The sequence below is a fragment of the Acomys russatus genome, chromosome 5, assembly GCF_903995435.1.
Source record: "Acomys russatus chromosome 5, mAcoRus1.1, whole genome shotgun sequence".
Classification (NCBI taxonomy): Eukaryota; Metazoa; Chordata; class Mammalia; order Rodentia; family Muridae; genus Acomys; species Acomys russatus.
In genome coordinates, this window is record NC_067141.1 from 54160152 (window position 1) to 54187643 (window position 27492).

General features: G+C 44.0%; 1 protein-coding gene and 1 pseudogene across 1 annotated transcript in view; one reads left to right on the plus strand and one right to left on the minus strand.

Annotated features, from left to right (window-relative positions):
* The first annotated feature begins 1912 nt into the window (after positions 1 to 1912).
* LOC127189877 (RING-type E3 ubiquitin-protein ligase PPIL2-like) lies at positions 1913 to 3423 on the plus strand (annotated as a pseudogene).
* A 7069-nt stretch (positions 3424 to 10492) lies between these two features.
* The window catches only part of Pank1 (pantothenate kinase 1), a 69027-nt gene continuing 52027 nt past the window's right edge, over positions 10493 to 27492 (minus strand). Inside the window, 5 exon segments of the mRNA XM_051146363.1 lie at positions 10493 to 11577; positions 13065 to 13190; positions 20189 to 20312; positions 20869 to 21045; positions 26301 to 26554. Coding sequence (XP_051002320.1) covers positions 11518 to 11577; positions 13065 to 13190; positions 20189 to 20312; positions 20869 to 21045; positions 26301 to 26554 — 741 coding nt within the window. The 3' untranslated portion in view covers positions 10493 to 11517.

Below are 27492 nucleotides of genomic sequence, written 5' to 3' on the forward strand. Positions count from 1 at the left end.
TGGATAAGGAGGCAGGCTTAGCTCCTCTCATTAGGAAGCACCCTGTAGGGGAGCAGTCTCAGGCTGTGAATTTCCTGGAGGAGGGTGCTGAAGTTGGTGTTTTCTGTACATTCTATCAACACTTGCACACAGACCAGAGGAAGGCTTTGTCAGACCCAAGGAAGACTTTATACTTATTCCCATGAGTCTGAGCTACCACGGTCCTTGTCAATGGCACACGTCTACTCAGGACCTCACCCTCTCGTAACACATTCACTCAGAGCTTTTTCCACTCCCCACACACTGTGACTAGAGCAGTTCATAAAAGGGCTTTTGTTTTGTTTTGTTTTTTTAACTTTCTGCTCTAGAGAGATAAAGTCCATCATGGCAACAAAAGGCAGGCCTGATAATAGGGTCAAAAGCTGAGAGCTCAACTCTTTAAACAAAAGCACCAAGCAGGGAGAGAGAGCGAAAGGGAGGGAGGGAGAGAGGGGGAGGGAGAGAGAGAGAGAGAGAGAGAGAGAGAGAGAGAGAGAGAGAGAGAGAGAGAGAGAGAGGTAGATAGATCGGTAGATAGATGTTAGATAGAGGGCATTGGGAATGGTGTGAGGATTTGAAACTTCAAAGGATATAATCCACCCAGGAAAGCCATACTAACAGGAGTATGGTCTGGTGCATTTTGATGCTAATTACTGCTTGCTGTCTCTGTGCCCCACCTATATCTTGCCTAAGAGCCTAATCTGTTTGACTAATAAAAGGCCATCACACCTGCGCAGGGCAAATGGGATAGGCGTGGCTAAAGTTCCAGGGCTTGGGGAGGATGAGAGACCAGAGGAGAGGGAAGGAGAAGAAGGCTGGGTGGTGGGTTAGGTGGAAGAGAAGCACATGGCTAGCATGGATGGAGACTTGGCCCAGATGATGATAATTAGCAAGTATTTGGGACTATGGATAGGAGGCAGCTTGACAGAAATTATTAGAATCAGATGGTTTGGGATTAGGGCAGGTATCCCATACCTGCTCCACTACGGGAAGTAGTTTCAAGGGGTTAATGTCTGTCCTGCCCCAGGTTAACTAAGGCTATTTTAACATATAACAGATGTCTGTATCTTAATCGATTGCTAGCAGGTTAGAAAATACTGTTGTAATAATAATCATAGGCTTAATAATAAACATTATTAGGCCATACTGGTAAAATAACTACAGCACCATATCTCCTAGAAAGCCAAAACCACCACCACCAATTAGGGACCAAGAGTTCAAATGCCAGAGCATATGGGGAAATTTTCTCATTCAAACCACAACAGAAGGGTTTCTCACTAGTGTGAATTCCTTGGTACACAATGTAGTCAGACTACAGCAAAATGCTTTCTTTTAGCCCATAGACTGGACGTTTGCCTGTCGGACCCTACTGCTAAGGTCTAAGTCTGCCATTAATTACTAGATAGTCCCTGAGCTCAGCGCTAAAACGACTGAGTCCTTTCCTCAGCTGGGTTCCCTCCTCTCCTCCTCCTTCCCATCTGGGGAAACCCCAGATCTTCTAAGGAGTATCAAATAGCCCTCAGGGAGATTACCATCACCATCTCGCTGCCCATTGGCCTGGTGCTGACAGCCCACAAAAGAGCAGTAGCATTTATTGCGGAGAAATCTTTTCTCCTGCACCTCCAGCTGAACTGGGGATCTTCTGGCCCAGATCTTAGTTCTGTGGTCCCATGCTCCAACCTCCTTAGTCCTGACACCAGCGTTCCTGGGAGAGGCAGAACCTTTGATCTCATGCCTCATCCTTTTCTGCCTAGAAACCAACACAGCCCCGACATTGCTGTGGAGGAGTATGCCCTTCCAGTTTGGTGCTCGATGGCGACCAAGCTTCCCAGTACAGTACTAGGCAAAGCGCAGGCTCCTGCCGAATGCTGAACAACATTTGTTCCCCTTATATATGAGAAAACAACAGTACAAGAAAGACAAGATGTACACTGTCTGTGCTGAATACACTCGCATCTACAGTTCCAAGAAGCCAGATGTCACACAGGCCAGTTCTTGTTGCTTACCTTTGGACCTCTGCAGCCTCTCCGCAGTAGCCTTCTGCCTATCCAGTCTGCAGCCCTAGAAGATGTCATCTTTACGTTGCTTAACATTAAGAAGCGTGGGGCCAGCCCCAGTAATAGAGAAACATAAGGGGAAGTTCATGATGGAGCTGAACTTTGCAAAGAACAGGGGAGGGCAGTGCTATTGTCAAGTGCTGTTCTTTGCGTTCACTGACAACACCCACAATGCAGCCATCAGGGCAACTAGCCACGTCTGCACCCATGAAACAGCGGAGCAGCTGAATATTAAGGGACTTGCTGACCGATGAACCATTTCCCAGGCAAGGCATTAATTATCACCCCCTTCAGGACCCCCACCCACTTGTCCAAGTTCAATACCTCTAATTTCTTCCACGTGAAGAAAAGGAAAACAACAGATCCAGATGAAGAAAAGACGAGACAGGACATAACTATTTGAAAACTACCAAGGCTGTGCTGCGAGAGATGCCCCAGCACCTCTACAGGGAATTCAAGAGAAATGGGATCTTAACAGCAACTATGAAGGTACCTGAGAAGACAAAGGGAGACTAGCCAAATCTTGCCATCCATTCCATGGGAAAGCTCAGCTCATCCTTCACCTGCGCTGCCCTGGTGAAGCAGTTGTCGTAAGTGAAGATGTCCTGTACCTCCAGTTCGTCAAGGAGGGTTATGTGAGGTTGCACACCAACAAGGCAGACCTTAGCCTAGAGCCACACTGTGACCTGACATCCCCACCCCACCCCCCAAGAGCCTGCAAGAACTTCATCAAGCTCAGCTGAAAGCATTATAATGGTACCATCTTTCACAGGTCCATCAGGAACTTTGTGACCCAGGGGTGGGGGTGACCCCACAAGCACAGGCATAGGTGGTTGAGTCCTACTGGGGCAAGCCTTTCAATGATGACTTCCAGCCCAATTCCTCACACACTGGCTGTGGAGTGCTCACCATGGCCAAACCCTGGACCAAATACCCACCAACCTCAGTCATGTTCCATATCCATACTTACCTGGAAAAGCAGCACCACCTTTGGGTGAGTCGTTGTAAATTTTGACATGCTGGCAGGTATGGAGAGTGTGGAAACTGCTGCCCAAACTGACCACCCCAAAGGGGAAGTATGTATCTGTGTATCCGCACTGTTTGAAGATGACTATGAGGAGGAGGGTGCCCAGATATCCCAGGAGAAGACACACCATCAGGTGCCCTCAGAGGCCGAAGTGAGGATGAGCCTGGCCCCCAGCCTGCTAGCCAGGTCTCTCAGACATACTACCAGGGGTTGGGCAAGTACTTCAACTTAGCAGCACAAGAGCCATCAAGTAGCATAGGTGTCCAAATGGCCAAAAGAAAGGCTAGCCAAGATTTGGGAGACTTTAGCTCCTGGTCCTGATTCTTTCTTTCTTTCTTTCTTTTTTTGAGACAGGTTTCTGTGTGTAGACTTGGCTGTCGTGGACTCGCTTTGTAGACCAGGCTGGCCTTGAACTCACAGTGGTCCACATGTCTCTGCCTCCCTGAGTACTGGGATTAAAGGCGTGTACCGCCATACCCAGCTTGATAGGGTTCCTTTTTCTAGGGTGTTTTCAATTTTCTGCAGGGTCAGCTGTGACATTTTCTTTCTGGAACTACCAGCTATGACAGGTGCATTGAGAGATGCAGGGAGGGTCTGTCTTCAATGGTCTCCAAGCTATGTAAGGTCAGCCTAGACCCCTAAGCACACCTACCCTTCTTAGGATTTTAGCAGGTAGGAAAGGGAAAAGGAGAAGTTAGAGGTGTATTTTAGAGCTTAGAAAAGCCTCCCAGTGGAGTAGTGAGTACTAGTACTTAGGAAAGTACTGAGGCTTAGTACCACCACCACTGGATGGTGATGCAGAACAGCTGGACCTCAGCTCTACTGTCTGGCAAAATCAGAAAATTGCTGGACATCAATTCTGCACATAGAAGAATGTTAGAGACCTTATAGTTGAACACCAGACTTCAGCTTTATCTATGGTATCTTGGGCAAGAACCAGTCTACACTCCAGGCTCTGATCTTGGCTGAATGCTTTTCTTTCCCTTAAAAAAATAAAGAAATAAAAGGTCCATTTTAAAACCATTTCCTCCCCATGTTCCATTTGGGGAAGAATTCTATCCCATAGCAAACTTCTGGTGATCTTGCCAGTATCTATAATATTGGAGACATTTTGGATGGTCAAGAGGGTCAGACATTGCTAAAAGGCCTATGGCTAGAGTCACATGCCCCAGGCCCACGGCACCCTGACTACAGAGCCCATACAGGCCAGCACCAGGCAATCCTAGCGGGAGTCACTTAACAGGATATTCCTGGTCCTGGAAAGATTGTTCAGGAAAGATCTGAGCCAATCAGTCGCTAATGTGACCACATACGGCCTAATGTCTCTGTACTGTAACTCAGGTGACTGGCCATTCAGGCCCAGTCTATCAGCTTACACCTTCCTGTGGTTGCTCCTTAGTTTACTCAAATTAGAAGATAGCACAACCTCTTAGAAGTGCCCTAATTCCCTACAAAAAGGCCTGTGCCTTTGGCTGGATGATCCATGCATGCAGGCCGTTTCTGCAGAATAAGCTCTTTGTTTTTACATGCTATTTGAGTCTGGAGTCTTCCTTCAGCGATTTTCAGACCCTCCCTTACAATGGTAAAGAAAGCATCACAAGTTAGTAGCCTGGGGCTAAAAAGTGGGCTCAGAAAGTGAGCTTATTGTGTAAACAAAGTAAAAAAGATTCCTCCCTAACATGCTACAAGGCAAAGGAGGACATAAAAGCAATTAAAGCTCTAGCAAAATGGAGCCAATTCAATCCAGTGAGAACCCAAGGATGCTCAGTGAGACCAGCCCTAACATGAGGGAAGTCATGAGGACAGTCGCGGCCCACCCCACCCCCCACCCTAGCGCAGAAACAAATAATGCCTTAGCAGCAAGTGATGACTGTGTCTCCGAGTTTAGTGAGAGACTAGATTTGGTAAATTAAATCTATGTCCAGCGTCACAGATCATGCCAAAACCTGAGGTTTTCCCAATGAGTAGTCCAGATCCCAATTGCACAGGCCTCGGGGACAGGGACAGGACACAGGTGGGCCCCAGTCAATGAGTCCATTCACAGTTGTGCCCTCCTCCCCCATCAACATGACAAGCCTTAAAGGCCTCTCTCTCTCATCAGGGCATGCCAGCTAATCTTGGTTGTCAACCGGACCGCATCTGGAATTAACTACAAGCCATGCAGCTGGGCACACCTACGAGGGATTTTCTTAATTGGATTATTTGAAGTGGAAAGACCCACCCTAAATCTGAGCCACACCTTCTGGTGGTAGCACTCACAAAAGAGCATAAAGGAAGGGTTTCCTTTTTTTTTTTTTTTTTTTTTTTTTTTTGGTTTTTCGAGACAGGGTTTCTCTATGTAGCCTTGGCTATCCTGGACCCGCTTTGTAGGCCAGGCTGGCCTCGAACTCACAGCGATCCACCTGCCTCTGCCTCCCGAGTGCTGGGATTATAGGCGTGCGCCACCACGCCCGGCTAGGAAGGGTTTCCTTTTTGCCTGCTTGTCCTCGCACTCAATGACAACCACGTATATCCTGTTGCTAAGGCATTCCTTCGCTGCCGTCAGAACCTACAGCTTCGGGTTCCAACACAGACTGAAGACCAGCAGCTCTCTAGAAATGCCCTGGGACTCCCGAGACATCCAGTTTCATTTCATGGTCTGAACCACTACCAGATCCTTGGCCTGTCAAGCAATAGCCATTGTTGGACTAATCCGACCATACCCTGGAAGCAACTTTAATACATCACACACAGAGACACACACAACCACAGCCTGTAAGCAACTTTAATAAATCACACCACCACACACACACCACCTGTAAGCAACTTTAATAAATCACAAACACACATGATACTCTCAGACCTTCAAATAATCTCATACACACACACACATACACACCACCACTACCCCCTTTACCTTTTCCTGGTAAGCCAGTATGTTCAAACTGATTAAATAAAACAAATAAAAACAACAACAAAAAAGGAAACTTGGCTCTTCTCATTTTATCATATTCAGTCTTGTGTATCTATTTAATGTTAAACTGCATGCATACAAAACGCATTTCTTACAAAAATGTTTAAAATTAACAAGAAGATGAATTCTTGGCAACTGGCTGAAACAGCTTAGTGGAAACATCGAGTCATCTCAGCTAATTCTAGATGGAAGATTCCGTATTTATCTGAGAAGAATGAGTGAAGAAAGAAAGACTCAAAGACTTATAATGCAAAAAATGTGTATTTATTTTTATATTGCAATTGAAGAATCCTTAAAAAGCAGTCTTCCAAGGTTGACTTTAAAGGGCTCAACATAAACGATTACAGCAGATCGCTGGTAGACACCTTTCAGAAAACTGTAGTAATTTGAGTTTGTTATGAGAGAAAATGCTTTTGGCTTGGCTAAGGAAGGAAAGATCAACATATCACACATAAAATTCACAAAGTGCTGAAGTTGTACACTGGAAACTATGACGTGAAAGTATCAACAGGGAAGCTTCAAGTCAATAATTCAAATAAACGGTCTCATGAGATGACTGGTTTAAAACAGAAAAGCAAGGTGAGCGTGTTATCCCCAAAAGCCTAGACCGTGACTCAATCACATCTGCACCACAGGGGCATCTGACCAGGGAAGTCCCTGACTCAATCACACCTGCACCACAGGGACATCTCACCAGAGAAATCCCTCTCCTTGTCCATCATTTCCTTTCTCCCTTCTCTCAGGGGACTGAGGGCTCTGAACGCTTCCTATGTGTTGGTACATACTGCACGAACTGCCTATCTCCCTGCAAGAAAGCAGGCGTCTGCAGTCCTGCTCATAGCTGAGGACATCCTGAATGTTGCCCAGTGTCTCCTGTGTCATGACTTTTCAGTAAAAATTAGAGATGAAGGGCCAATGAATAAGCCCCTAGTAGGTCCAGTAAACAATGTACAGTGTGCAACTCATTCTCAGAACACTGGAATCATCTCTTGGTCACTGGGAGAACCCTGGTGCCAGAACCTTCTTGTTCACTCACTAGACTCATGGTAGAGTTGTAGTCCTCAGTAGCTACCGAGGGAATATGGTTCACCCAGCAGGTATTGCTTGAGACTAGCACAACAGGGCCAGTGAGCCAGCTAATGGAATGGTGTTATGTGTTTGTGTAGTAGTAACTGGCTTATAGATTTCCCTCAAGAGGACAATTTGGCCTGTTCCTTCGAAGTCTGGTTTCTTTCCAGCTTTGCTTTACTTGAAATACATCAGTGGCTCCGTGCTGATTACGAGGAAGTCGAAAATCTTTAGCACGGAATAAAAGCCTTTCCATAAGCAGAGGGTGGCCACCTCTCCCCTAGCATCCAGTTTCTTGTCTGCGAACCAGGCTCCAGCAAAAATGTTCTACTCTGAAAAAGGCAGGCAGGCTATTTCTTCCTTCATCATTTATTTTCCTTCAGCTGAGAAGCCCTCCTCTCCTCATCCACACCTCCTAGTGGGACTTGGTTGAGGACAGCTAGTAAAACTGCACTTCCCGGCCCCCTTGCCATGTTTTACCCATTATGATAAAACCTCTTACAGATCCCCTAAACTCCCACTCCCATTTGCATTGAGTGGAAAAAAATACCCCCACATCCACTTCTACTTCCATTCAAGTCTCTGTTCAGAGCTCATTTCCAGGAGAGGCTGGGTTTTTTTGTTTTTGTTTGTTTGTTTTTGTTTTGTTTATGAGACAGGGATTCCTGTGTAGCCCTGGCTGTCCCTAGACTCACTTTGTAGACCAGGCTGGCCTTAAACTCACAGAGATCTGCCTGCCTCTGCCTCCCTAATGCTGGGATTACAGGCGTGCCCCACCAAGCCTGGCTACAAGAGGCTGTTTTTGATCACCCTGATCAAAGAGACTCCTTCCCTTTTAATTTTCCTAAATAGAACTATCCTCCTCAATAGAAGGAATATAGCCTTAGCCTGCTCTTTCTGTGTAGTAGTGATGTAACGTGACATTACATATTTATTATGTATCATATAATGTGCCTATTTTTCTCCTTCTAGAAAGCATGGGACTTCATTTTGTTTACTGCTGTATTTGTGAATAATGATGGATGAATGTCTCTGGGTCTCATTACACACTCTGCCCTGCAATCTTTCCTCTGCTGGATCGCGAGGATGTACACTGTTCATCTTAGTTTCCAACCCTCTTCCCAGTTCTTCAGTAACCTCCAATACTCCTCATATCATTGAGTGGCATCAACTGTAATTACCCCCAAACAGTTCCCAAGGAAGGGATTCAGGGTTCCTGTGGTGCACAAGCCAAAGAATACAACTATATTTCCACTGACTCTCACCACATACCCTTAAGACTATATATACTTCAAATTTCAGAACCGTTGATCACTTACCACCCTTAAAAGAGTGCTCTGCGATCATTCACATTAACAATTTTGCTACAGAGTATTTGAGAAGTCCCATAATGGTGATATATAATGCTCAAGCCACCTGGCTCAGGCTGACGGGTCCGTTGTGATGGCAAGCTTGAGGGTGTGGGGTTTCGGACCCGTGGCCACGGTCTGTCTCCAGTCTTCACAACTGAGAAAGCTGGGAATGATTTATTTAATGCATCTGTTAAAAAAAAAATCTTAAAAAAAAAAAAAAAGAAAAGAAAACAGCAGCAACAAACACAGATGACAAAACAGAAATGTAAAACTATGTGCTGTGTTTTATATGTGAGCAAACTTGAGCTAAAAGAGGATTTGGGCAACTTGCTTTCACAGTTAGTCACTGGCTAAGCTGCATCTGAACGGAAGCCACCCTACAGTGACAAGCCCCGTTCAGCGCTCTCTGACCATACTGATTCCATAGCACAAGATTTTTTTTTTTTTTTTTTTTTTTAATTCTTGCCGTATTTCTTTGCGATGGTGAATCTAAGGAAAATAATTTTTAAAATATGAAAAACCCTCAGGACACACGTTCCTCCTTGTACAAATCAGTGAGCAGTATGTAGCTAAATACATTTAGTTGATAATGGAATCTTATTTATTCATCTAGACCAGTGGTTCTCAACCTTCCTAATGCTGCAACCCTTTAATACAGTTCCTCATGTTGTGGGGACCCCTAACCATAAAATTATTTCAATGCTCATTCATAGCTGTAATTTTTCTACTGTTATGAACTGTAATGTAAATATCTGATATGCAGGGTACCTGGTGTGCAACCCCTGTGACTTATTTGACTCCCAAAAGGGTCAAAATCTGCAGATTGAGAACCACTGATGTATACTAATGGGATGTGTGTGTGTGTGTGTGTGTGTGTGTGTGTGTGTGTGTGTGTGTGTAAGGGAAGAAGAGAGAGACAGAGAGGGAAAGAGAGACAGAGGAGGAAGGAGAGAAAAGTGGGGGCGGGGGAGGCATATGTAGACTGGCCTGGAAGTCTATGTAGCCCAGGCTAGCCTTGCATTCATACTGATGCTGTTGTCTTAGCCTCTTGTGTGCTGGGGTTACAAATGGGCACCACCACACCCAGCTCCAGCTTTTTTGGATGTTCATAGTGAGAGATCAAGTGATTTCAGATAATTAATAAATATATAGGCACAGTTAGTTGCCCTGGTTTCCTTTGCAGAACCATGACCTTCAGGTCTCAGGTCTGCTGTCCCCCGAAAGACTAAAGGGAGGAGAGACCATTAGAAGGCACTCGAATAGCTAACAGAGATAATGTCTCCTTCAGGTACTTCGTAGTTTACTGAATGTTTTAAAGCTAAGCAGAAGTTGACAAAATGTATATGTGATGAGGGAAAAAAAACTGGTTCAAAATCACCAAATATCACAGTGGCATTTTGACATTAAGCAGTCAATAATATAAGAGCATAAAGGAGAGTTCTAGAAAACCCTGTACTGGTCTGCAGCTACAGCTGAAGAGTCAGTCTGGAGCCCATCACACGTGTGGGAAAACCTCATGTTACGAGCTATACAGCAGGAAGAAAAACAGCAGCAAGAACAACAACATACAATTACTTTACATAAAAATCAGATAAATATAGGACGAGGTATAAGAAATGAAAATAACATATACACTAAAAACATCCCAACAGAAACGGGCTTTATTTAAACCAGACAAGTGAATTCTTCCATTAGCATCAACTTCTTCAAGACTAAAGGATACGGAAATGAAGGGTGGTGCTCCACAAGGAGAGAGGTGAAGATTGGCCAAGAATTTCAAGTGTATTCCCTTTCAAAAAGCCCTTGCAAGGGTTCCCTAATCAAAAGACGATTAGGTCTCCTGTTACAGTGTGTGCACAGCATGCTCGTTTGAAAGTGACCCATCTACCCTAACACAAACATTTCAGAAGGAAATGTCCATATATGTTAGTGTATCATAAATTATGTTTTAGAAATGAAATAAAGTACATACCTCAGTTTAAATACTAAAACAGAAATAAAAAAAAAAAAAAAAAAAAAAACCAACCCTGTAACGTTATTACTTTAGATGTCTCGTTACACGGCTCATAGGGTAAAAACATGTGCAAAACAGATCATTATTTCTAACACCTCAACCCATGACTTTCCTTAAGTCCTGTGTGATCAGATCAGCCCCTCCAAATTTTACACAGGGGTTTGCTGCCTTTTATATGGCACACATGAATGAGGACACATTATCACAGACTGTTCCAACTTAGTGTAAAGTAAATCCAATGGAATATTATGATTTGAGGGGTAAGAAGACAAAGATAAAATTGCAATATAATACTCAATGTTTGCCACCTTCATTAACCCTTTCCTTTCACATGGTCAGACTTTTAGAATTGCGGATTGTGTGTTTAACTTTGTGTTGAGTTGGTCAGCACCTTGATTGACATGAGCAATTACAATAAGGAAAGCCTACAGACAGAGAAGAGGGAGATCACGAGGGACAAAAACAGAGGAAGGACTCTTTCTTTTTTTGTCCTAAGACACTGAAACAGAAAGGATTAAAAAAAAAGAGAGAGAGTAAACAAACAAAGTGTTCACAGTGCAACATGCCAGATTCGTAGTTTCATTTGAAACCAACAGCAAATCATGAAACGTCATGAAAAAATATAAGTAAAGGCAAAAATCTCCTAGAGTAATTACTAGATGAAGTTAAATTTACCACACTGATCAGTAAACCCCAGAAGAAAAGTGGACAGCGTTCTCATTTCAGGCCCCTCTTAAACATCACACAACTTTTCAAAGTTAACGCATGAAATTGGTAGGTTTGGCCACGCTGCACAATTTCTTTTTTTTTTTTTTTTTCTTTAAAAAATACAGTATACAGAAAAAATTCTTAATATGCCCCATTTTGTATCATAAGCTTGAAACCTAAGAGCAAAAGATCTAAGATTTTAAGTTATTTACAAATACAGCAGGTTCATCCACCATAGTGGCTTGGCTTCTGTCCCAAGGAGATGTCACCTTCTCTGGCTGTGCCCGTCAGCTCTCTGTCCCCACGAGGGGCTGTTCCCTCTACTGAGCATCCGTCATTTTGAACAGTTCCAACAGGGCCCCAACAGCTCCAAAGTAACCCTACAAAAATGGAGAAGTTCTGTAAGACTACTTCTGAACTGTAACCAAAGAACTACTATTACTTTCCTCAGCTCTAAGAACCACTGCCCTTGGGGCTGGAGAGATGGCTCGGCAGTTAAGAGCACTGCCTGCTCTTCCAAAGGTCCTGAGTTCAATTTCCGGCAACCACATGGTGGTTCACAACCATCTACAATGAGATCTGGTGCCCTCTTCTGGCATGCAGGCAAAACACTGTATAATTAATAAATTGGGGGGGGGGGGGGGAGAACACTGCCCTTAACTTTACAGATGTGTAACATTAAAAACAGAATTCATGGCTGGGCTATGAGTTAGAGGCAGGGCCCATGTTTAGCATAATCGATTCTATACAGTTGATTTCTTGAATATGAAACAAACGAATGCTGATCTCGTTGCAAAATTTAAAAAAAAATCAAGATTGAGTAATCAAATAACTGTTAATTAGTCTGAATGCATATTTATCCATATTAGTATAGTAAAGTGCTTAGAGCTGTATCTGGCATATGGTGTACACTGCCTTCCTGTAAAACAGAAGCTCATATTTCTATGAAAATGAACATTTCTAAAACTCAGATTATTTTAGAAAATAGTGTCTTAGTCATTGGATTACTATATGCAACAAAATTCCACAGACTAAATGGCTTATGAAATAAACAATATCACTTCATTTCCTAGCTTGCTGGAGGTGAGGTAGGCCAAAGTCAGGGTGTTTGTCAAAGGCAGGCTCCTTGTGGACTGCTGTCATCACTGTAAACTGGCATTGTAGCTGGGATGGGGGTGGGAGGTGGGAGGTGGAGATGCTAATTCCTTTTCAGAGAGTGCTGCCCTTGGAATGTAGTCTCCTCCCCAAGGCCTTGCCTTCGAACACCGCCATCTTGGGAATTAGGATTTTAGTGTGTGAAGGGATGGGGAGGAAACTACGACAGACAAATACTGAGTCCAGTAGCTGCCTGGTTTCCAAAGGGCTCCTGACACAGCGCCTCTTTTGGCCTGGCTTCAGCAGTTGCCTTAGAGATGGCACGGGCACATCAGGACCACTACTGCAACTGCTGAGGTCTTCCTGCATGCTTGAAATTATTCTGAGCACTTTAAATTCAAATGTCAATCATTTCAGCATCAGTCACAGGGACATCTCTTCAATATAGTAACTTCTCATGTGTTAGATAACTACACAGAAGTGTGGCTGCTGGATCATTTAATTCTACCTTTAATTCCCTAAAAAATTTTTCCATACATTTTTTTCCACAATAGTAATAATAATAATCATTCACATTTCCAAATGACTTTTTCTTTTCATTTCAGGAACTGTCCTCAAAATCTCCACCATTGGCTAAGAAAGCTTCCATTATATAAATGACATTTGGGGAGTATAACAAATATTAATAATAAATATTATTGACACACTGACTCCTATGTTAGACAGCCCAAAATATATGTGAGACAATTAAGTCCTTGGGAGCTTGACCTACCTCATGTTCCAAAAACAGTGCTTTCAGCTGTCCTTTAGACCAAAAGTCCATGGCATATGCTAGCAACTTCATTGAGACCATATTGATTCTGAGAAAGTTTCCAACAAATACAACTCTGTCGATATTCTGGGGGGGGGGAGGGGAAGTTACAGGCAAACAATTAAGCCATGGCTTAAACAGCATTTCGTAAAGACTCACCGTTCTAAGTGTGGCTGTACATGACCCCGCTCAGTCACTATTTCTAAACAGAACTATTTCAGCATCTCCAAAAACAAAGTTAATTCCACACAAGAGAACAGGAAGATTTTGGTTGGGCTATGCTGGTTAAGTTTTTGTTACCTAGACACAAAGTAGAATCAGTTGGGAGGAAGGAACCTCAGTTGAGAAGATGCCCACACCGGATGGGCCTGCAGGCAAGTCAATGGGGCATGTTCATGATTGCTGTGGGATGGCCCAGCCCACTTCTGGTGTGTTGTGACTTGGATGAGGCTGAGCCCATCAGTAAGCAGCATTCCCCTATGATCTCTGCTTCAGGTCCCGCCTCCAGATTCCTACTCTGCTTGAGTTCCTATCTTCTCTTCCTTCAATGATGGGAGTTTGATTAGGAAGTGTAGGCCAAGTAAATCCTTTTCACACCAATTGCCACCCCATGACCTTTATCACAGCAGCAGAAAGCAAACCAGGACATGGGCAAAGCACACATGATAATGGACAGGCTGTTAAGTTCTTGTTTACAGTTGTTATGCTATGTTTCATACACACACACACACACACACACACACACACACACACACACACACACACTAAAACAGAGTTAAAGTTCCAGTTTAAATTGTCCCTCAGTTCCCAAACTCCAAGCATAAAATACTATTACAATCAACTTACAAATGACATGAATGGCTGTGTTTTGTTCACCTACTGAGTTAGGGATATAATAAAGAAACAATACTCTGCCTCTGGCCTCAAGAGTAAGGGAGAATGTCCTGAGTTACAGAAAGGTTAAAAGATGGTACCAAAAAAAAAAATACACCGTGGATGTAGATTTTCGTTCTGAACCCACACTTGTGGACACTCTTCATCCTGCGCATGGAGACAGGCTTCAGGTCTCCCAAGCCTCCAGCTCCTGCAGTTCTTCCTGTTCCTCCCCCAGGTACTTGTGAAGCTCAAGACTGAGCTCCATGCAGATGCCGAACCACGGCCAGTTGCCATGGTCACTCAGATCAAAGGCAAGAGGACCTCTGAGGGTTATTTTCGGTTCTGTCTACCAGGAGTAATCAAGGTCTAGGAACACCATCTTTCAAATGTCTCAGATTTTAACAGTGGAGGTTCATGAAGACATCAGTCATTGAAAATATTCCAAGGGTGAGGGACTCTGAGGTACTTTCAGTCACTTTCCATTACACAAGGTAAAGAAAAAGCACACTGAAGAGGAATGTAACTAAACTTAGGAGGCTCAAAGTAGAATTTTCAAAGCCTAGTCTTGTATTGTCCATCAGGAAGATAGAGGAGGCATTAAATTTTGACAAGCAGCTCATATTGCAAATAAAGGCCAGGTGGGTCAAAATTAAAATTGTTTAACAAAGAGGTAAAATGAGAGGTGACTAAAGAAAAATGGAAGTGAACGCTTCTTAAAAGCAGTGCAGAGACGGAGGAATGGCACAGCAGTTAAGAGTGCACACTGCTCTTGCAAAGCACCAGAGACTGGCTCCCAACACACACACACACACACACACACACACACACACACACACACACACACACAAACACACAGGAGGCACTTTCCAGCTGCCTGTCACTCCAGCCCCACAGCATTCAATACTTCTGATGTCTACAACCACCTGCACTCAAGCTCACACATCTTCACAGAGACACAAACACACATATTAATGTGCAATAATAACAATAAAAAACTAGTGTTGGAGCCAGGCATTGTGATGCACGCCTGTAATCCCAGCACTCTAGAAGGCAGAGACAGGTGGATCTCTGAGTTTGAGGCCAGCCAGGTCTACAGAGTAAGTTCCAGGACAGCCAGGGCTACACAGAGAAACCCTGTCTCAAAAGCCACAAAAAAAAAAAAAAAAAAAAAAAAAAAAAAAAAAAAAAAAAAAAAGAACCAACCCAAAAACTAGTGTTGAACTAGAAGAGGGGTGATACTCAGAATTCAGAAAAATTTATTTGCTTACTTGAAAAATTGTCCTAAGTACACATCAAGCAAAATGATTTGTTGATTAATAAAGGGTTCCTGCAAATCAAGCTGGGCAAACCCAGCACTCGGGAGGCAGAGGTAGGTAGATCTCTGAGTTTGAGGCCAGCCTGGTCTACAGAGTAAGTTCTAGGACAGCCAAGGCTACAAAGAGAAACCCTGTCTTGAAAAACAAAAAACAAAACAAAACAAAAAACAAAAACAAAAAAGTTCCTGCAAATCAACAAGAAAGCAGGACCAACAACCCGGTACATGATGGATGAACAGTATATTAACAGACTGTTAAGCCTGATGGCCCAAGTTTAATGTCTGGAACCAACATAGCAAAAGGAGAGAACTGACTCCCATGAGTTGTCCTCTGACATGGACCATAGTATGTTTGAATCCTTACACACACACACACACACACACACACACACACACACACACACACACACACACACACATAATTAAAAAACTTTAAAAGGAGGAAACACTAATAATGATTAAATATGTGAAAATACATAACCTCACTTATATTAAGGTACAATTTCTTTTCCATTAGACTAGAAAACATAAAAAATATTAACAGACCTCTTGGAAATTTATATATTATGCTTATTGGACACCTAAATTAGAACTACCTTTTGGAAGAAGTTTTATAATATTTGTCAAAATTATAATTGGTATACCCATTGATTCAGAAATTTATCTTTTTAATTTCATTGATTTAGTAATTTTGTTTGAGACAAAGTCACACCATGTAGATCTGGGGGTCACTATGTAGATCAGGGTGGCCTCAAACTTAGAGAGATCTGCCTGTTTCTGCCTTTGAATTCTGGTATTAAAGCTGTGGGCTCCCATACTCAGACATTTACGCAAAATTATAAGTTATATAAATGTGTGCATATATATGTATATATTGCAGGAGTTTTAGTAAAGCAAAAAGCTAAAAGTAATACCCTAAGTATTGTGCTAGGCAACTATTACAAATGTTGAAATATAAATATAGCAATCTTACGACAGTCTATGTAAAATAGCGAGAGGCAGTATTTTCAGAGATTTCTATTTGAAGCACTGTAGACTGAGAGCCATGGTGGAGTTAAAATTCTGATGTTTAGGCTAAGAAGAGGAGTAGGAGAATGGAAAAAAAGAGATAGACAAGGCACGTGTGGCAAAGTCTTGGAAGGTGCTCAGTGTGAACTGATTGATCCAATGGAGTCCTTTCTCTCTCTCCTTTATGTACGCCTAGAACTTTACACAGTAAAACCACGAGCGAACAAAGCAGAATGCAGAGCAGTGTGCAGAGGGTGAACTGCACAGTTCGTGGTTATTTCTTAGTGCTTCTTCCGGAAGACCTGGGTTTGATTCCCGGTACCCGCAAGTCGGCTCACAGCTGTAGGTAGCTCTGGACCCAGGGCATTTGATGCCCTTTCCTAGCCTCTGTGGGCACTAGACACATGCAGTGCACAGACATACATGCAGGCAAGACCCCCACGCACAAACAAATGAAGTTTTAAAATCAGAGAATGTTCTGTAGAGCTTGCTGTCTTTGAAAGCGCATCATTTATCCCATGCTAAATAGAACATAGAACAAAAACAAACCAAAGCCTTCTCCAGTGAGATTCAAGCCAAGGGGAGTGCAGAAACGGACTTGCTTCCCCAACTGCCTTTCTACTATGTTTGGGGCTCTGAATTGTCTATTCAAAACTCAATAAAATGCAGGCTGCTGCCAGAGAAGCGGCATCAATTAGCCTTATCTAGCTATGAACCTTGAGTGTGACAATATCGACTGTCCAAGCAGGATATGCCCACGGGTGCAACAGGCTATTATGGGGGAAACCTATTGCACCCAGCTTGGATTTGAGGCTCACTTCACAGGAGGAAATTCATATGTGGTACTATGCACCTGGTTAAAACCTGTGCCTAGGACAGTGAGAGACCCTATCAAGGAAGCTACTGTTTTTGTGAAATGGACATGATGTGCCTTACAAATTACCCTCTAAGCAGCAGTTTGTACCCATGGACTAATGTTGATGTCAGCTTTAGTCAGAAGAGCTTCTTTTTTGCAGCCGCTCATAACTGGTCACAGTGCTGAGAACACTGTTGGATGTGCAGCCATAAATAAGGTAGCTACAGCATCCCCTCTAAGACTCCAGGAATATAGTGGGAGGAGTACCAGAGAGAATGTAAGGGCCAGAGGAAGGGGCGGGGGATGTGGAGCACTGCTGACTTCCAGGCATGACGAGGCTGTTGCACTATTTCACTCACAGGAGCAGCGGTTGCCTGCACAAGACTAGGCCTGTCAACCTCTTATGGGGCTGGGAGGGCTCAAGGGTCCCACCTCTCCCTGAGGACTTATACAGTCGATGGCTGATGAAGAAGGGATCAACACTGACTGTCCTTAAGCAGTAGCCGTAAGAACATAGGAGTCCCTGCTCTTGTGAATAAACCTTCACCGATGCTCCTGTTTAAAAAAAAAACAAAAAAAGCCACCCTAATGACGCTGGGCATGGTGGCCCAGGCCTTTAATCTCAGCACTTGGGAGGCAGAGGCAGGTGGATTTTTGTAAGTTCAAGGCCAGCCTGGTCTACAAAGCAAGTCCAGGACAGCCAGGACTACAAGAGAAACCCTGTCCCAAAAAATCAAAAACAAAAACCCTAATGAAAATCCCTGGTGAGAGAGAGAAGGAGGTAAAGGCCACTTGGGAAGAGGAGGGGGATCAGTGGCGACGAAGGTAAGAGAGAGGGCAAGGGAGGAAAATACGATCAAAATATACCGTGTACGTGTATGAAAATGACATAATGAGATGTGTTATGAATAATTGATATATGCTAATGAATGAGAAGATATGTGAAGCATAAAGTTGGGGGTGGGGTTGGAGAGATGGCTCAGTGGTTAAGAACAAGTAAGTGATGCACTTCCAGAAGACTCGAGTTGGATTCCCGGCGCCCACATCCAGTAGCTCACAACTACCTGTGACTCCAGCCTTCTGGGGTCTACCTCCTCTGCTCTCTGGGGGCACCGGACTCACTTGTATACCACAGATGTGCACACATAGACATAATTTAATACAATAAAAATAAATTTTAGAGCTTAAAAAAAAAAAAAAGGTAAAGAGGGCATTTTATACCATAACAATACCAAGAACAAACAACTCAGATTCAGGTGATGCAGTGCCCATGCTGTGAAAATGGCTGAGATAAGAGATTCTCGAGTCAGAAACTGCAGACAGCAATGCAAGGGCTGATGACCTTCGTTCCTGCTCTCCCAGGGAAATCTGATGCTGCCATTGCCTGTGCTGTCCTGAGAGCCTGCATTGACTCGGCGGCCTGTAAAGGAGCCTGTGTCGTAGGGTAGTCAGTGAGTAGGCCACTCCATCCACTGAACTAATGGCACAGGAAACATCCAAAGGAGTTTGCGCCAGCCCACAAGTAGCACATGTGTTATTTTCCAATGGGAAAAATAACGGCGGCTGGCCTCACCCAAAGGGATTCTGATACCTGTGTTTAAAAAGACCTGGCTCGCTGCAGCAGATTGCAGGGCATAAGGTAACTCTGGAAAGCAGGGGAAAGGGCACAGTTGCTTTGTTGGGCAAAGGGTGTCACTGTGCAATTGACCTTTGAGAGCCATGGGCACAGCCAGCCTACCCACACACTAGTCTTACAGCTTGTTTGGCTACTTGGAAAAACACCCCGCAAAGGTTAATGCCGGAAAAAAAAAAAAAAAAATAAGCCAGTGTTTCCAGTGAATCCCATGACCAAAGTGGACTTTGAGAAGGCATGCCTCCAGAGCCTGCTCACCAGCTTCCTAGTTAAACCCACATGGACAAGGGACTTCCAGTAAATGCTGACTGCTCTCCAGGTGACAGTGTTGTAACAGGCGGGGTCTCTTTTTGTAGCCACAAAGCTCAAAGCCAGAACCAACATTAAAACAAACAAACAGACAAACAAACAAAAGTGCCTTATACCCTAACGCTGCAACTCAGCTTGGCAGCGACACTACAGGTCCCCTGGAGCCACAGTTAAGGGCAGGCTGTGAGTTACCGGTCATGGATGGTGGGAACCGAACTCAGGTCCTCTGCAAGAGTAGCATGTGCCCTTAACCACTGAGCCATCTCTCTAGATCCTCAAAAAGGCTTTGAAGTATCTGTAAATTTTCTTTTATTGATCTAGGTAGTGGCTGTGTGTGTGTGTGGGGGGGGGTGTGTGTGTACATGTGTTATGCATATTTAATATTTATAATACTTATGATTTGAACTGTCTTGTATGCACGTCATATTTCTATTAAAATTATGCATTTCAAAACCCCATTACGGATCTGCTGTGGTTCTTACGTACTTCTCCTATTACTTGTTCCGTGCCCCCAAGTTCTTTTTCTTGTCTTCCTAACACACCACAAGGGGTGGACTGTTCTACTTCTCAAATCTTGTTTCTTAGAAAGGGGTTGTACTTTCCCCCCAACCCCCCCCCAAAGAATTCAGCAATCTTTCAAAACTTGTTAACCAAGCTTTGTCTGTCCTCAGCTCTACTTTCTTCTTGTGCCTGGGGCTCTGGCTGGCCTTGGCTGTAGCAAGCTCTCTGTGCTTTGATAGCCCTGTACAATGCTGCTTGAACTCCATGCCACAAGGCAACACTGTAAAGAAGCTGAAAGCAGAGAGAATACCGAGCATTGCAGGTGGGAGCACTTTTAGTTTGATTATTTATATACACACCCGGGGCTTTCCTCACATTTTCGCAGCCCGTGGCACTGCGCAGCAGTTAGAAAAAATGGAATGTGGACTGCAGTTTTAACTTGCTTCCACACGGGTATCTATTTTAAACTAAATCACGTCATTTTCTCCCTATAACCTAAGAATGACGACAGTTATTATACTGCCAAAGATGATATATGAGGACCCCCCCCCCCCCCCCCCCCGGTTTTCTCAGAGTTAAACTCTTACCTCATTCAGTGCACACATCCGAGCAATGGAGCCAATGTTGTTGGTGATGGTGACCAATGTGGCCCGGGCGAGGTCTTCCTTGCTGATGGACTCTCTCTTTTCTTTACTCATCATGTTGCCAAAGCTATGTTGGAAACATCAGTGACAGTTTTCAAAGTCATCCTCAGGCAGGGCCTAAGCTTCCACACCAAGATACTCTGGGAAGCACTATGAATAATCAATCCCTCTCAAACTCAAATAAGCAGACTTCGCTACCGTGGTTTATAAGCAGACAGCATTACACTATGAATGGCTGGCTGCCCCTTCTTAGCAAGGAACAAAGTAGCACGACTATTCATGGGAGAGACACTTGCAATGCTTCTAGATATCTGGACAAGAGTGGAAGAGGAGAAACTGTGGCAGTTTTCCAGAACCTTCTTTCAAAGTTGCCTTATTTTAAGCACAAGTATCAAGTGGTAAACACCTCAGTGCTCCATCAAGGACAGGAGATCAAATCTGAGATCTGACAGGATAGGTAATTTTGCGCCAGGCTGGTAGATTGACATTTATTTAAGGAAAAAAACAAACAAAAACAAAAACAAAAACAAACCAAACAATACAACAGAAAACTAGATGAATGGCCTGGGTGGAAAGCCTGCCTGGTGTGGATTCGCTAAAGCTCCTCACCACTTAGTTTCTACCTTGATGCTACAGCAGATCCTTGAAGGCCAAATCGTTCATAGTCTCCTCCGTAAATGTCCTTCACCAGCTTATCAACATTGGTGCTGTCGCCTTTAGCTGCCATGTCCAGAGCTTCTTCAAAGGTCTCACAACCAGTCAGCAAGCAACATAGGCCTAGGAATGTCCCACCTCCAAGACTGAAGGAACAATAAGGTTTATTTTTTTTTTATTTATGCTTTGTGATATGCCCATCCAAGTCCCCCAGCCACATCAAGACTATTAATATGGATTCAGAAAAAAAAATGCAGAAGGGCAAGGGAGCACTTTGTGGAAGAGCAGAGGTGCATTGTACATCAAGTGTTAGAGATACAACAGAGCTTGAGGGTAGACTGGGTAAGAAAAGAGGGCAGCAGCTGGGATTAAACACTGAGAAAAACTTGCCCCTGAATTTGAGAATAGAATTGGAAAAGACTCTCACTGGTTTCTGTTGTGAGACCTTCTGCCAGCTTACTAGCCTAAGTGCTTAATTAATCAGCTTCAACGCAATGGTTTGTTCTGTTTGGGACAAACAGTCTGGGAGCGGCACGTAACTGGAGAAATGGATGATGTTAGAACGCCATACGTGGCTAAATGCAGATTCAGAGGGAAACTAATAGTGTGTGCATAGTTCCTGACTACAGAGCCAGCCCTGGGGTGACAATCTCAACTCATGTCTGCCCCAGCAGCCAGTGCAGGAGGCTGCCTTTTCTGACCCTACCTATCTAGAGTGTCCATCTCATCCTACCTTGGAAACTTTGGTAAGAAAACTTTCCACTGGTCTTTGGATATTGCTTATTTCTAATTAGCACCCACTACTGAAAGTGCAAAAAATGTACCAATGCTTGAAGTATGTTTTTAAAGCTTTCCATTATTTTGGAGGCTCCAAAATAGTCCTTGTTGCCAAATTTAGAAATTAATTACAGTAGCTGAGAATAAAACTAATTACAGATTGCTACGAAAGCTACCTGATGTCATGAAAACCCAATTCAGAGAAATAACTACCATTAGGAAAGTCATGGTAAGAAAGGGAGCCTTAATTCTTAACTGCTGGCAAAGACTTCTCTCTGATTTACCATGCATGATAAACAGAGAAGAGGCAGCTGCTCATATCAACTGGTTCTGCAGCTTCAAGGAGCCATTAGTTCTGGGAAAACAATTTTCATTTGGACATTAGCTTTTAATTCAAAGGGGGTGGAATTAAGTTGAGATTAATGAGGGAAATGTATCACAAATAATACCGTTATCAAGAAGACACCAGATCATGGACAGGCACATATGTTTTAAAGTTGCATTTAAAATAAAATTGTGCCATACTCTCAGATTAAAAAAGAAGAAAAGAAAAAGAAAGAAAAGAAAGAAAGAAAGGGAAAGAGGAAGGGAGGGAGAGAAAGAAAGAGCAACCCCCCTTTCAGGGTCTTTTATGTTATATGTGCACAACCAGCAAAAAATACCCAAGTCGTGGGCGTGGTGGGTGTGGTGCCACAAAGAAACAACGAGGCATGAACAAACACAAAAATCTACCCTCATCTGCCCACCAAGCCCCAGGAATGTGTTTAATGAGAACACTTCTTGGGCTGTGTGCTACCTACATTTTCTTGTTTGCTCCCTGAATACTTTTAAAGTCTTTGTTCACATTTTCAGCCTCGACACGGTTTGTCCCTGATAATCTCTCTTTGAACATTAGGCATCCCCCTGCAGCAAGGCATTCGACCACCAACTCAGAATGTAGGCAACTCAAGAAACCGGCTGACTTAGAAAGAAGGTAACTCATCAACTGATGTGCTGGTATGACTGAAAATGGGGAAGTATGGCTAGAAAATGGTGAATGATGCCAGATAAGAAGCTGGGTGGGAAAGCGGGCATGCATCTGCACAGCTTCTGCGCTGCAGACAGGAGAGAAGAATGCAACAGCACAGGAGAGCCAAGAGCCTCCTAGCATGCGTTACTATGCTCAGCCTTCTTACTTAGTCAGGACATTTCCTCTCTCACAAGCAGATACCTCTGTCTGTTTTGCAGACATGCAGAAAAATCCTCAGTAGATCAGAGGCAAATAGAAAAGGGCACTGGATAGTCTCATTATTCATCAGAGTGAGAAGAACTCTTCGATTACTCATTTCAGTAACTGAATTGGCAATGCCTGTGGGAGCAGTGGCCATTGATGGGCATAGAAGTATACGCCCTTAAAGTAGACTCCTGAATGACGAGGAGACACCCTTTGTCCTTTCAACTTAAATCCCAGACTAATTTTCTTCTTTTAGTAGACTATACACTGTAACATGAGCTGTAAAGAACTGGTTTTCATACTAAGAATTGAACTTGTGTCACTAGGGGAAACAACAATTGTGCCCAAATCCAGAAAACAGTTAAAGTATAGAAAACCAACCGTGCAAAACATGGAAAGGGACATGGAGCTCATGAGATAACATGCTTCTTACACCTTCTGATGGAGCTGGGGAGGTGGCTGACTTGGGAAAGTATTTGATGAGCAAGCATGGGGGCTAGTGTTCCGACCCCGAGCAACTGGGTTAAGATCTGGGCCCTGTTGTGCATCTGCAACCCCAGCTCTGGGGTGTGAGTATGGAGGGTGGGTCTGAGACACTCCTTGATAGTCACGGGCCAGCACATCCAGCCTACTATAATTGGTGAGCTCTTAGGTTCAGTGAAAAACTTTGTTGTGTATGTATAAACACACACACACACACGCATGCACGCACGCACACACACACAGCCACCTATGATTCTAGTACTTGGAAGGCTATGACTGGTGCACTGTAGGAAATTCAAGGCCAGTTCTGGCTGCATAGTGAAACACTGCCTCAATAAAATGAAATCCACCAAAACAATAACGAAATGTTTACAAGGAGAAATATAGATAGATAAATATAGATATACAGATATATGAAAAACCAGAATTAAGAAACACCTGGAGTTACCTCTCTCAGTTTATGAGAAGCAACGAAACTTAAGGTTCCAGCATTTGCGTGCATCGGTGGTTCCCCAGGGCTGGGGAAATACCTCAGTGGTGGAGAGCATGCTTAACAGAAATGGTACCCAAAGTGTGTCCTACATACTGTCCTCACCACTCACCCTGGCTGTCTACATCGGATGTTTTCTAACTTGTAACAAGAGAAACTCTGAGCTGAAGTGGTGGCACATATCCGTAATGCTAGCACTTGGGAGGCTGAGCCAGGAGGGTCATAAAGGGAATACCTGGGGTTTGTGGGCATTAGTTCATATGTGAAGAAGCCACACCCCACAATTAGCTCCTTAGCAAAGCTTCTCAGATGATACAGATCCCTGGAGTCTGCGCATCTGAGAACATATCTGTGATGTTCTTCATTAGCTACTGTGTATGCGTCAACAAAAGTATAAGTGTTTCTAAGTGCAGAAAATGTGTACCTTGGTACTGCCTAGAGAGCATCTTGAGCAGTTCAGTTACTCCTAGGATACTGTGCTGTTTGTGTTTTAAGGAACCCTTATTTCATTAGGTCATGGTACCACACACAGGAATGAGGTGGGTGCAGTTCACAAACGCGAAGGAGAAACCGTACGGCACTTTCCACCTTGATTGGCATGTATTAATTATCTACATCAATGGGGTCTTATATCACGTTGTTCTATATGCATTCAGGCTTAAAAATAAAAAGATGAAAGGTTAAAAAAAGAAAAAAAAAAAAAAAAAAACTTCGCCAGGAAAACACTCTCTAAGGTAAGCTCTGTTTTAGCTGAGCATTCGTATTTGGAGTCTCCTGTTGGTCCTAATGAGACCACAGGATCAGTGTTCAGTCCTGGCTGAGCAAGTAAGCTACTAGACTCTCAATGAAAAGATAGATGTGTGCATCGCCGGGAATTATGGTGCACCTCTTTAATTCCAGCACTCAAGACCAAGAGGCAGGTGGATCTCTGTAAGTTTGAGGTCAGCCTGGTTTGCATGATGAATTCCAGGCCAGTTGGGGCTAAATAATGATAATGAATAATGAATTAATAATAATAATAATAATAAAAACAAAGAAGATGTATGCCAGGTAGCGATTTACAGACATAACAGATTCGACATTCTGAACCCATGCTGACTTCAGTCAGAGCGTGTGTCTGAACCAGGTTCTCTCAACTGTAACACTATTGATATTTGGGACTCTCTATATAGTTTGCTGTAGAATTTTATCAGTATCCCTGAGTTCGACCTGCCACACACTTGTAGTGTCCCACCTCCAACTGCAACAACTAGAAATGTTGTCAGGCATTGGCTAACAGCACCTTCCCCTGGGTGAGGAACACTGACTCATCCCGCACAACCACAATTCATGAAAACACACTGAAAAGGCAGAACTTTCCTCCCACGGGTGGAGAGTGCTGCAGAGTTGTCAGTGCTGGAAACAAAACAGACGAACAAACAAACCAAGCAGCACCTTTTTACGGCAGACGTGAGGATCCTGAGGCCCAGACAAGTAACGTGCCATGTTCATTGGTCGTCAACAACAGTTTCAACACCGTATCCTAAGGACACGCTGCATGGCACCGGTCCCTTTCACTTTCTCTACAAATGGGTTTTGTGGTCTAGCAAGTTGAAGGAATAGCCTCATAGCAAATCAGCTTAATTTTGTTCATAGTGGGTTTTCTTAAGATCTCTTGATAACAGGTCCTTTTCCCAGGCTGAGTTTGCCATTGACAGGAAGCTGCACCTGTTTGCCCTTCACGGGTCTTACAGTGCACATACGCATAACATAGATAAATAAATAAGTAATACAGATAAAGAGCCCCGAAGTACTCTAACCACCTGGGGGCCTGTGTTTCTGTGTGCTGCATTCCAAAATTCCTAGGAGCTTGCTGACCTGATAAAAGGGGAAAACCACTCCTTGTATGTCTTTCGTTTGCTGGTTGGTCTATTGTTGCAGCTGTCTTTCCTGCCTCCAAACCAAAAAAACTTCCAAGGGAAGGTTTCTGTGAAGTGTCTCTGACCATCCCAAGGGTTGCAGTCTCGGCTGCCCTCTGGACACTGATCTATCTACCTGCTGGCCAACAAACGGGTGCCGTCCTCCCTCCCCCAGCCTGAGCGGTGAACAATGACCCTTACGTGCGCCAGCTTTTTCTCTAATATATCATGCAATAAACTGCTCATGGCGGCTCGTGCCTACACTCTGGGCACTCAGGAGGCAGAGGCAGGATTGTGACTCTGAGGTTAGCCTGGGCTTATTCACTAAGCTTCAGGGTAGCCTTAACTACAAGGTAAGATCCTACATCCAAAACAAAACTGAAACAAATGTCCAACCAATCTCTCTTTCTTGGTACAGGAGTCCAGTATATTTCTCTTAAAAATACACGCAATGTAATCAGTCTCTTACTATACACCGCTTGTCAAGAAGTGGGCGTGGTCTAAGCATAACGAGGCTCTCTTCATCAAGAGCATGCTTACCTGGTCCCCGTCACTCTTTTGTAGTTGTCCTTGGAGTACACGGCTAGGATGCTGACGCCTGAGCCCATGTTAACCAGCAACATAGGGTATGGGTTATCAAGGCAGTATGGCTTTTTTTGACACAACTCAGGATTCGTGGGGTTTTCAAAATAGTAACATTCCGGCTTGCCGTTGAAGCCAACTGAGTCAACATAAAGCAGGCCCTGAATCAGACAGTCCAGTTCGTCCAGTTTATGAAGTTGCAGGTCAGCAATCTGCAAGAGAACACAGCCCTGTTAGCAGCCGTGCACAGACCGTGCTGTGTAGAGCCTGGGCGGGGTGGGCTATCTGGTAGAGCCACTTTCAAAGCAAAGAAATGCTCCCAAACCCCTGCATTGTCAAAGAGTGCCGACAGCGGTCACCGCCAGTCAAACAGCCGTGCTGTGAGGACAACAGCTTGTCTGGCTCGTAAGCATGTATGATTGATTAGTGGCCCGAATACAGGCTTTTGTTTCGACTCTCAGACCCTGTCAATGTGAGTTTATTTGGAAAACAGATTTGGGTAGATGAGAACCAAGGAAATCATTGTAGGTCACCTGGATGGGCCCTAATTCCAATGACAGGAGACAAACGCAGGGAAGGTATGAACAGCCCAGACAACAAAACCTTTGGAAGAAGAAGGCAGAGGCCTGAGTGTTGGACCACGGCCTATGGGGCACCAACAGCAAGCAAATACTGGAAAAGACACGCAGCGTAATCTCCCCGAAGCCTCAACAACGTGGTGTTGTTGCCAAGGCTTTGCCTGAGGGTCACTGGCTTCAAAGACTTTGATAGAAGAAATGTCTGCAGTTGTAAGCCACCAAATTGGTAGTAAATTGACACAACAGCCAAGAATGGTTAGTGCATTAGAATGTTCACTCAGAAGCTCACAGGAATCCTACATATGCTTGACAAAACATGGGGTCCGAAAGGCCTGGGAGTGGAGCAGAATCCCTCTGGGCACACAGAACCTCTTCCCACACTTGGCTCTGGGGCAGGCAGGCCTGACTTTGAACTCTAGCTCTAAATCCTACTCAACTGAGGTGATCTGGGGTGAGGTATTTAGCTTCTCAGTGTTGCTGTGAGGACTACAAAAGAGCCATGCACTATTTGCTTGCCACCCACCAAAACAAAGGGCTTACTTACTGTCTGGGGTGGCCCAGGAGTGCCCTTG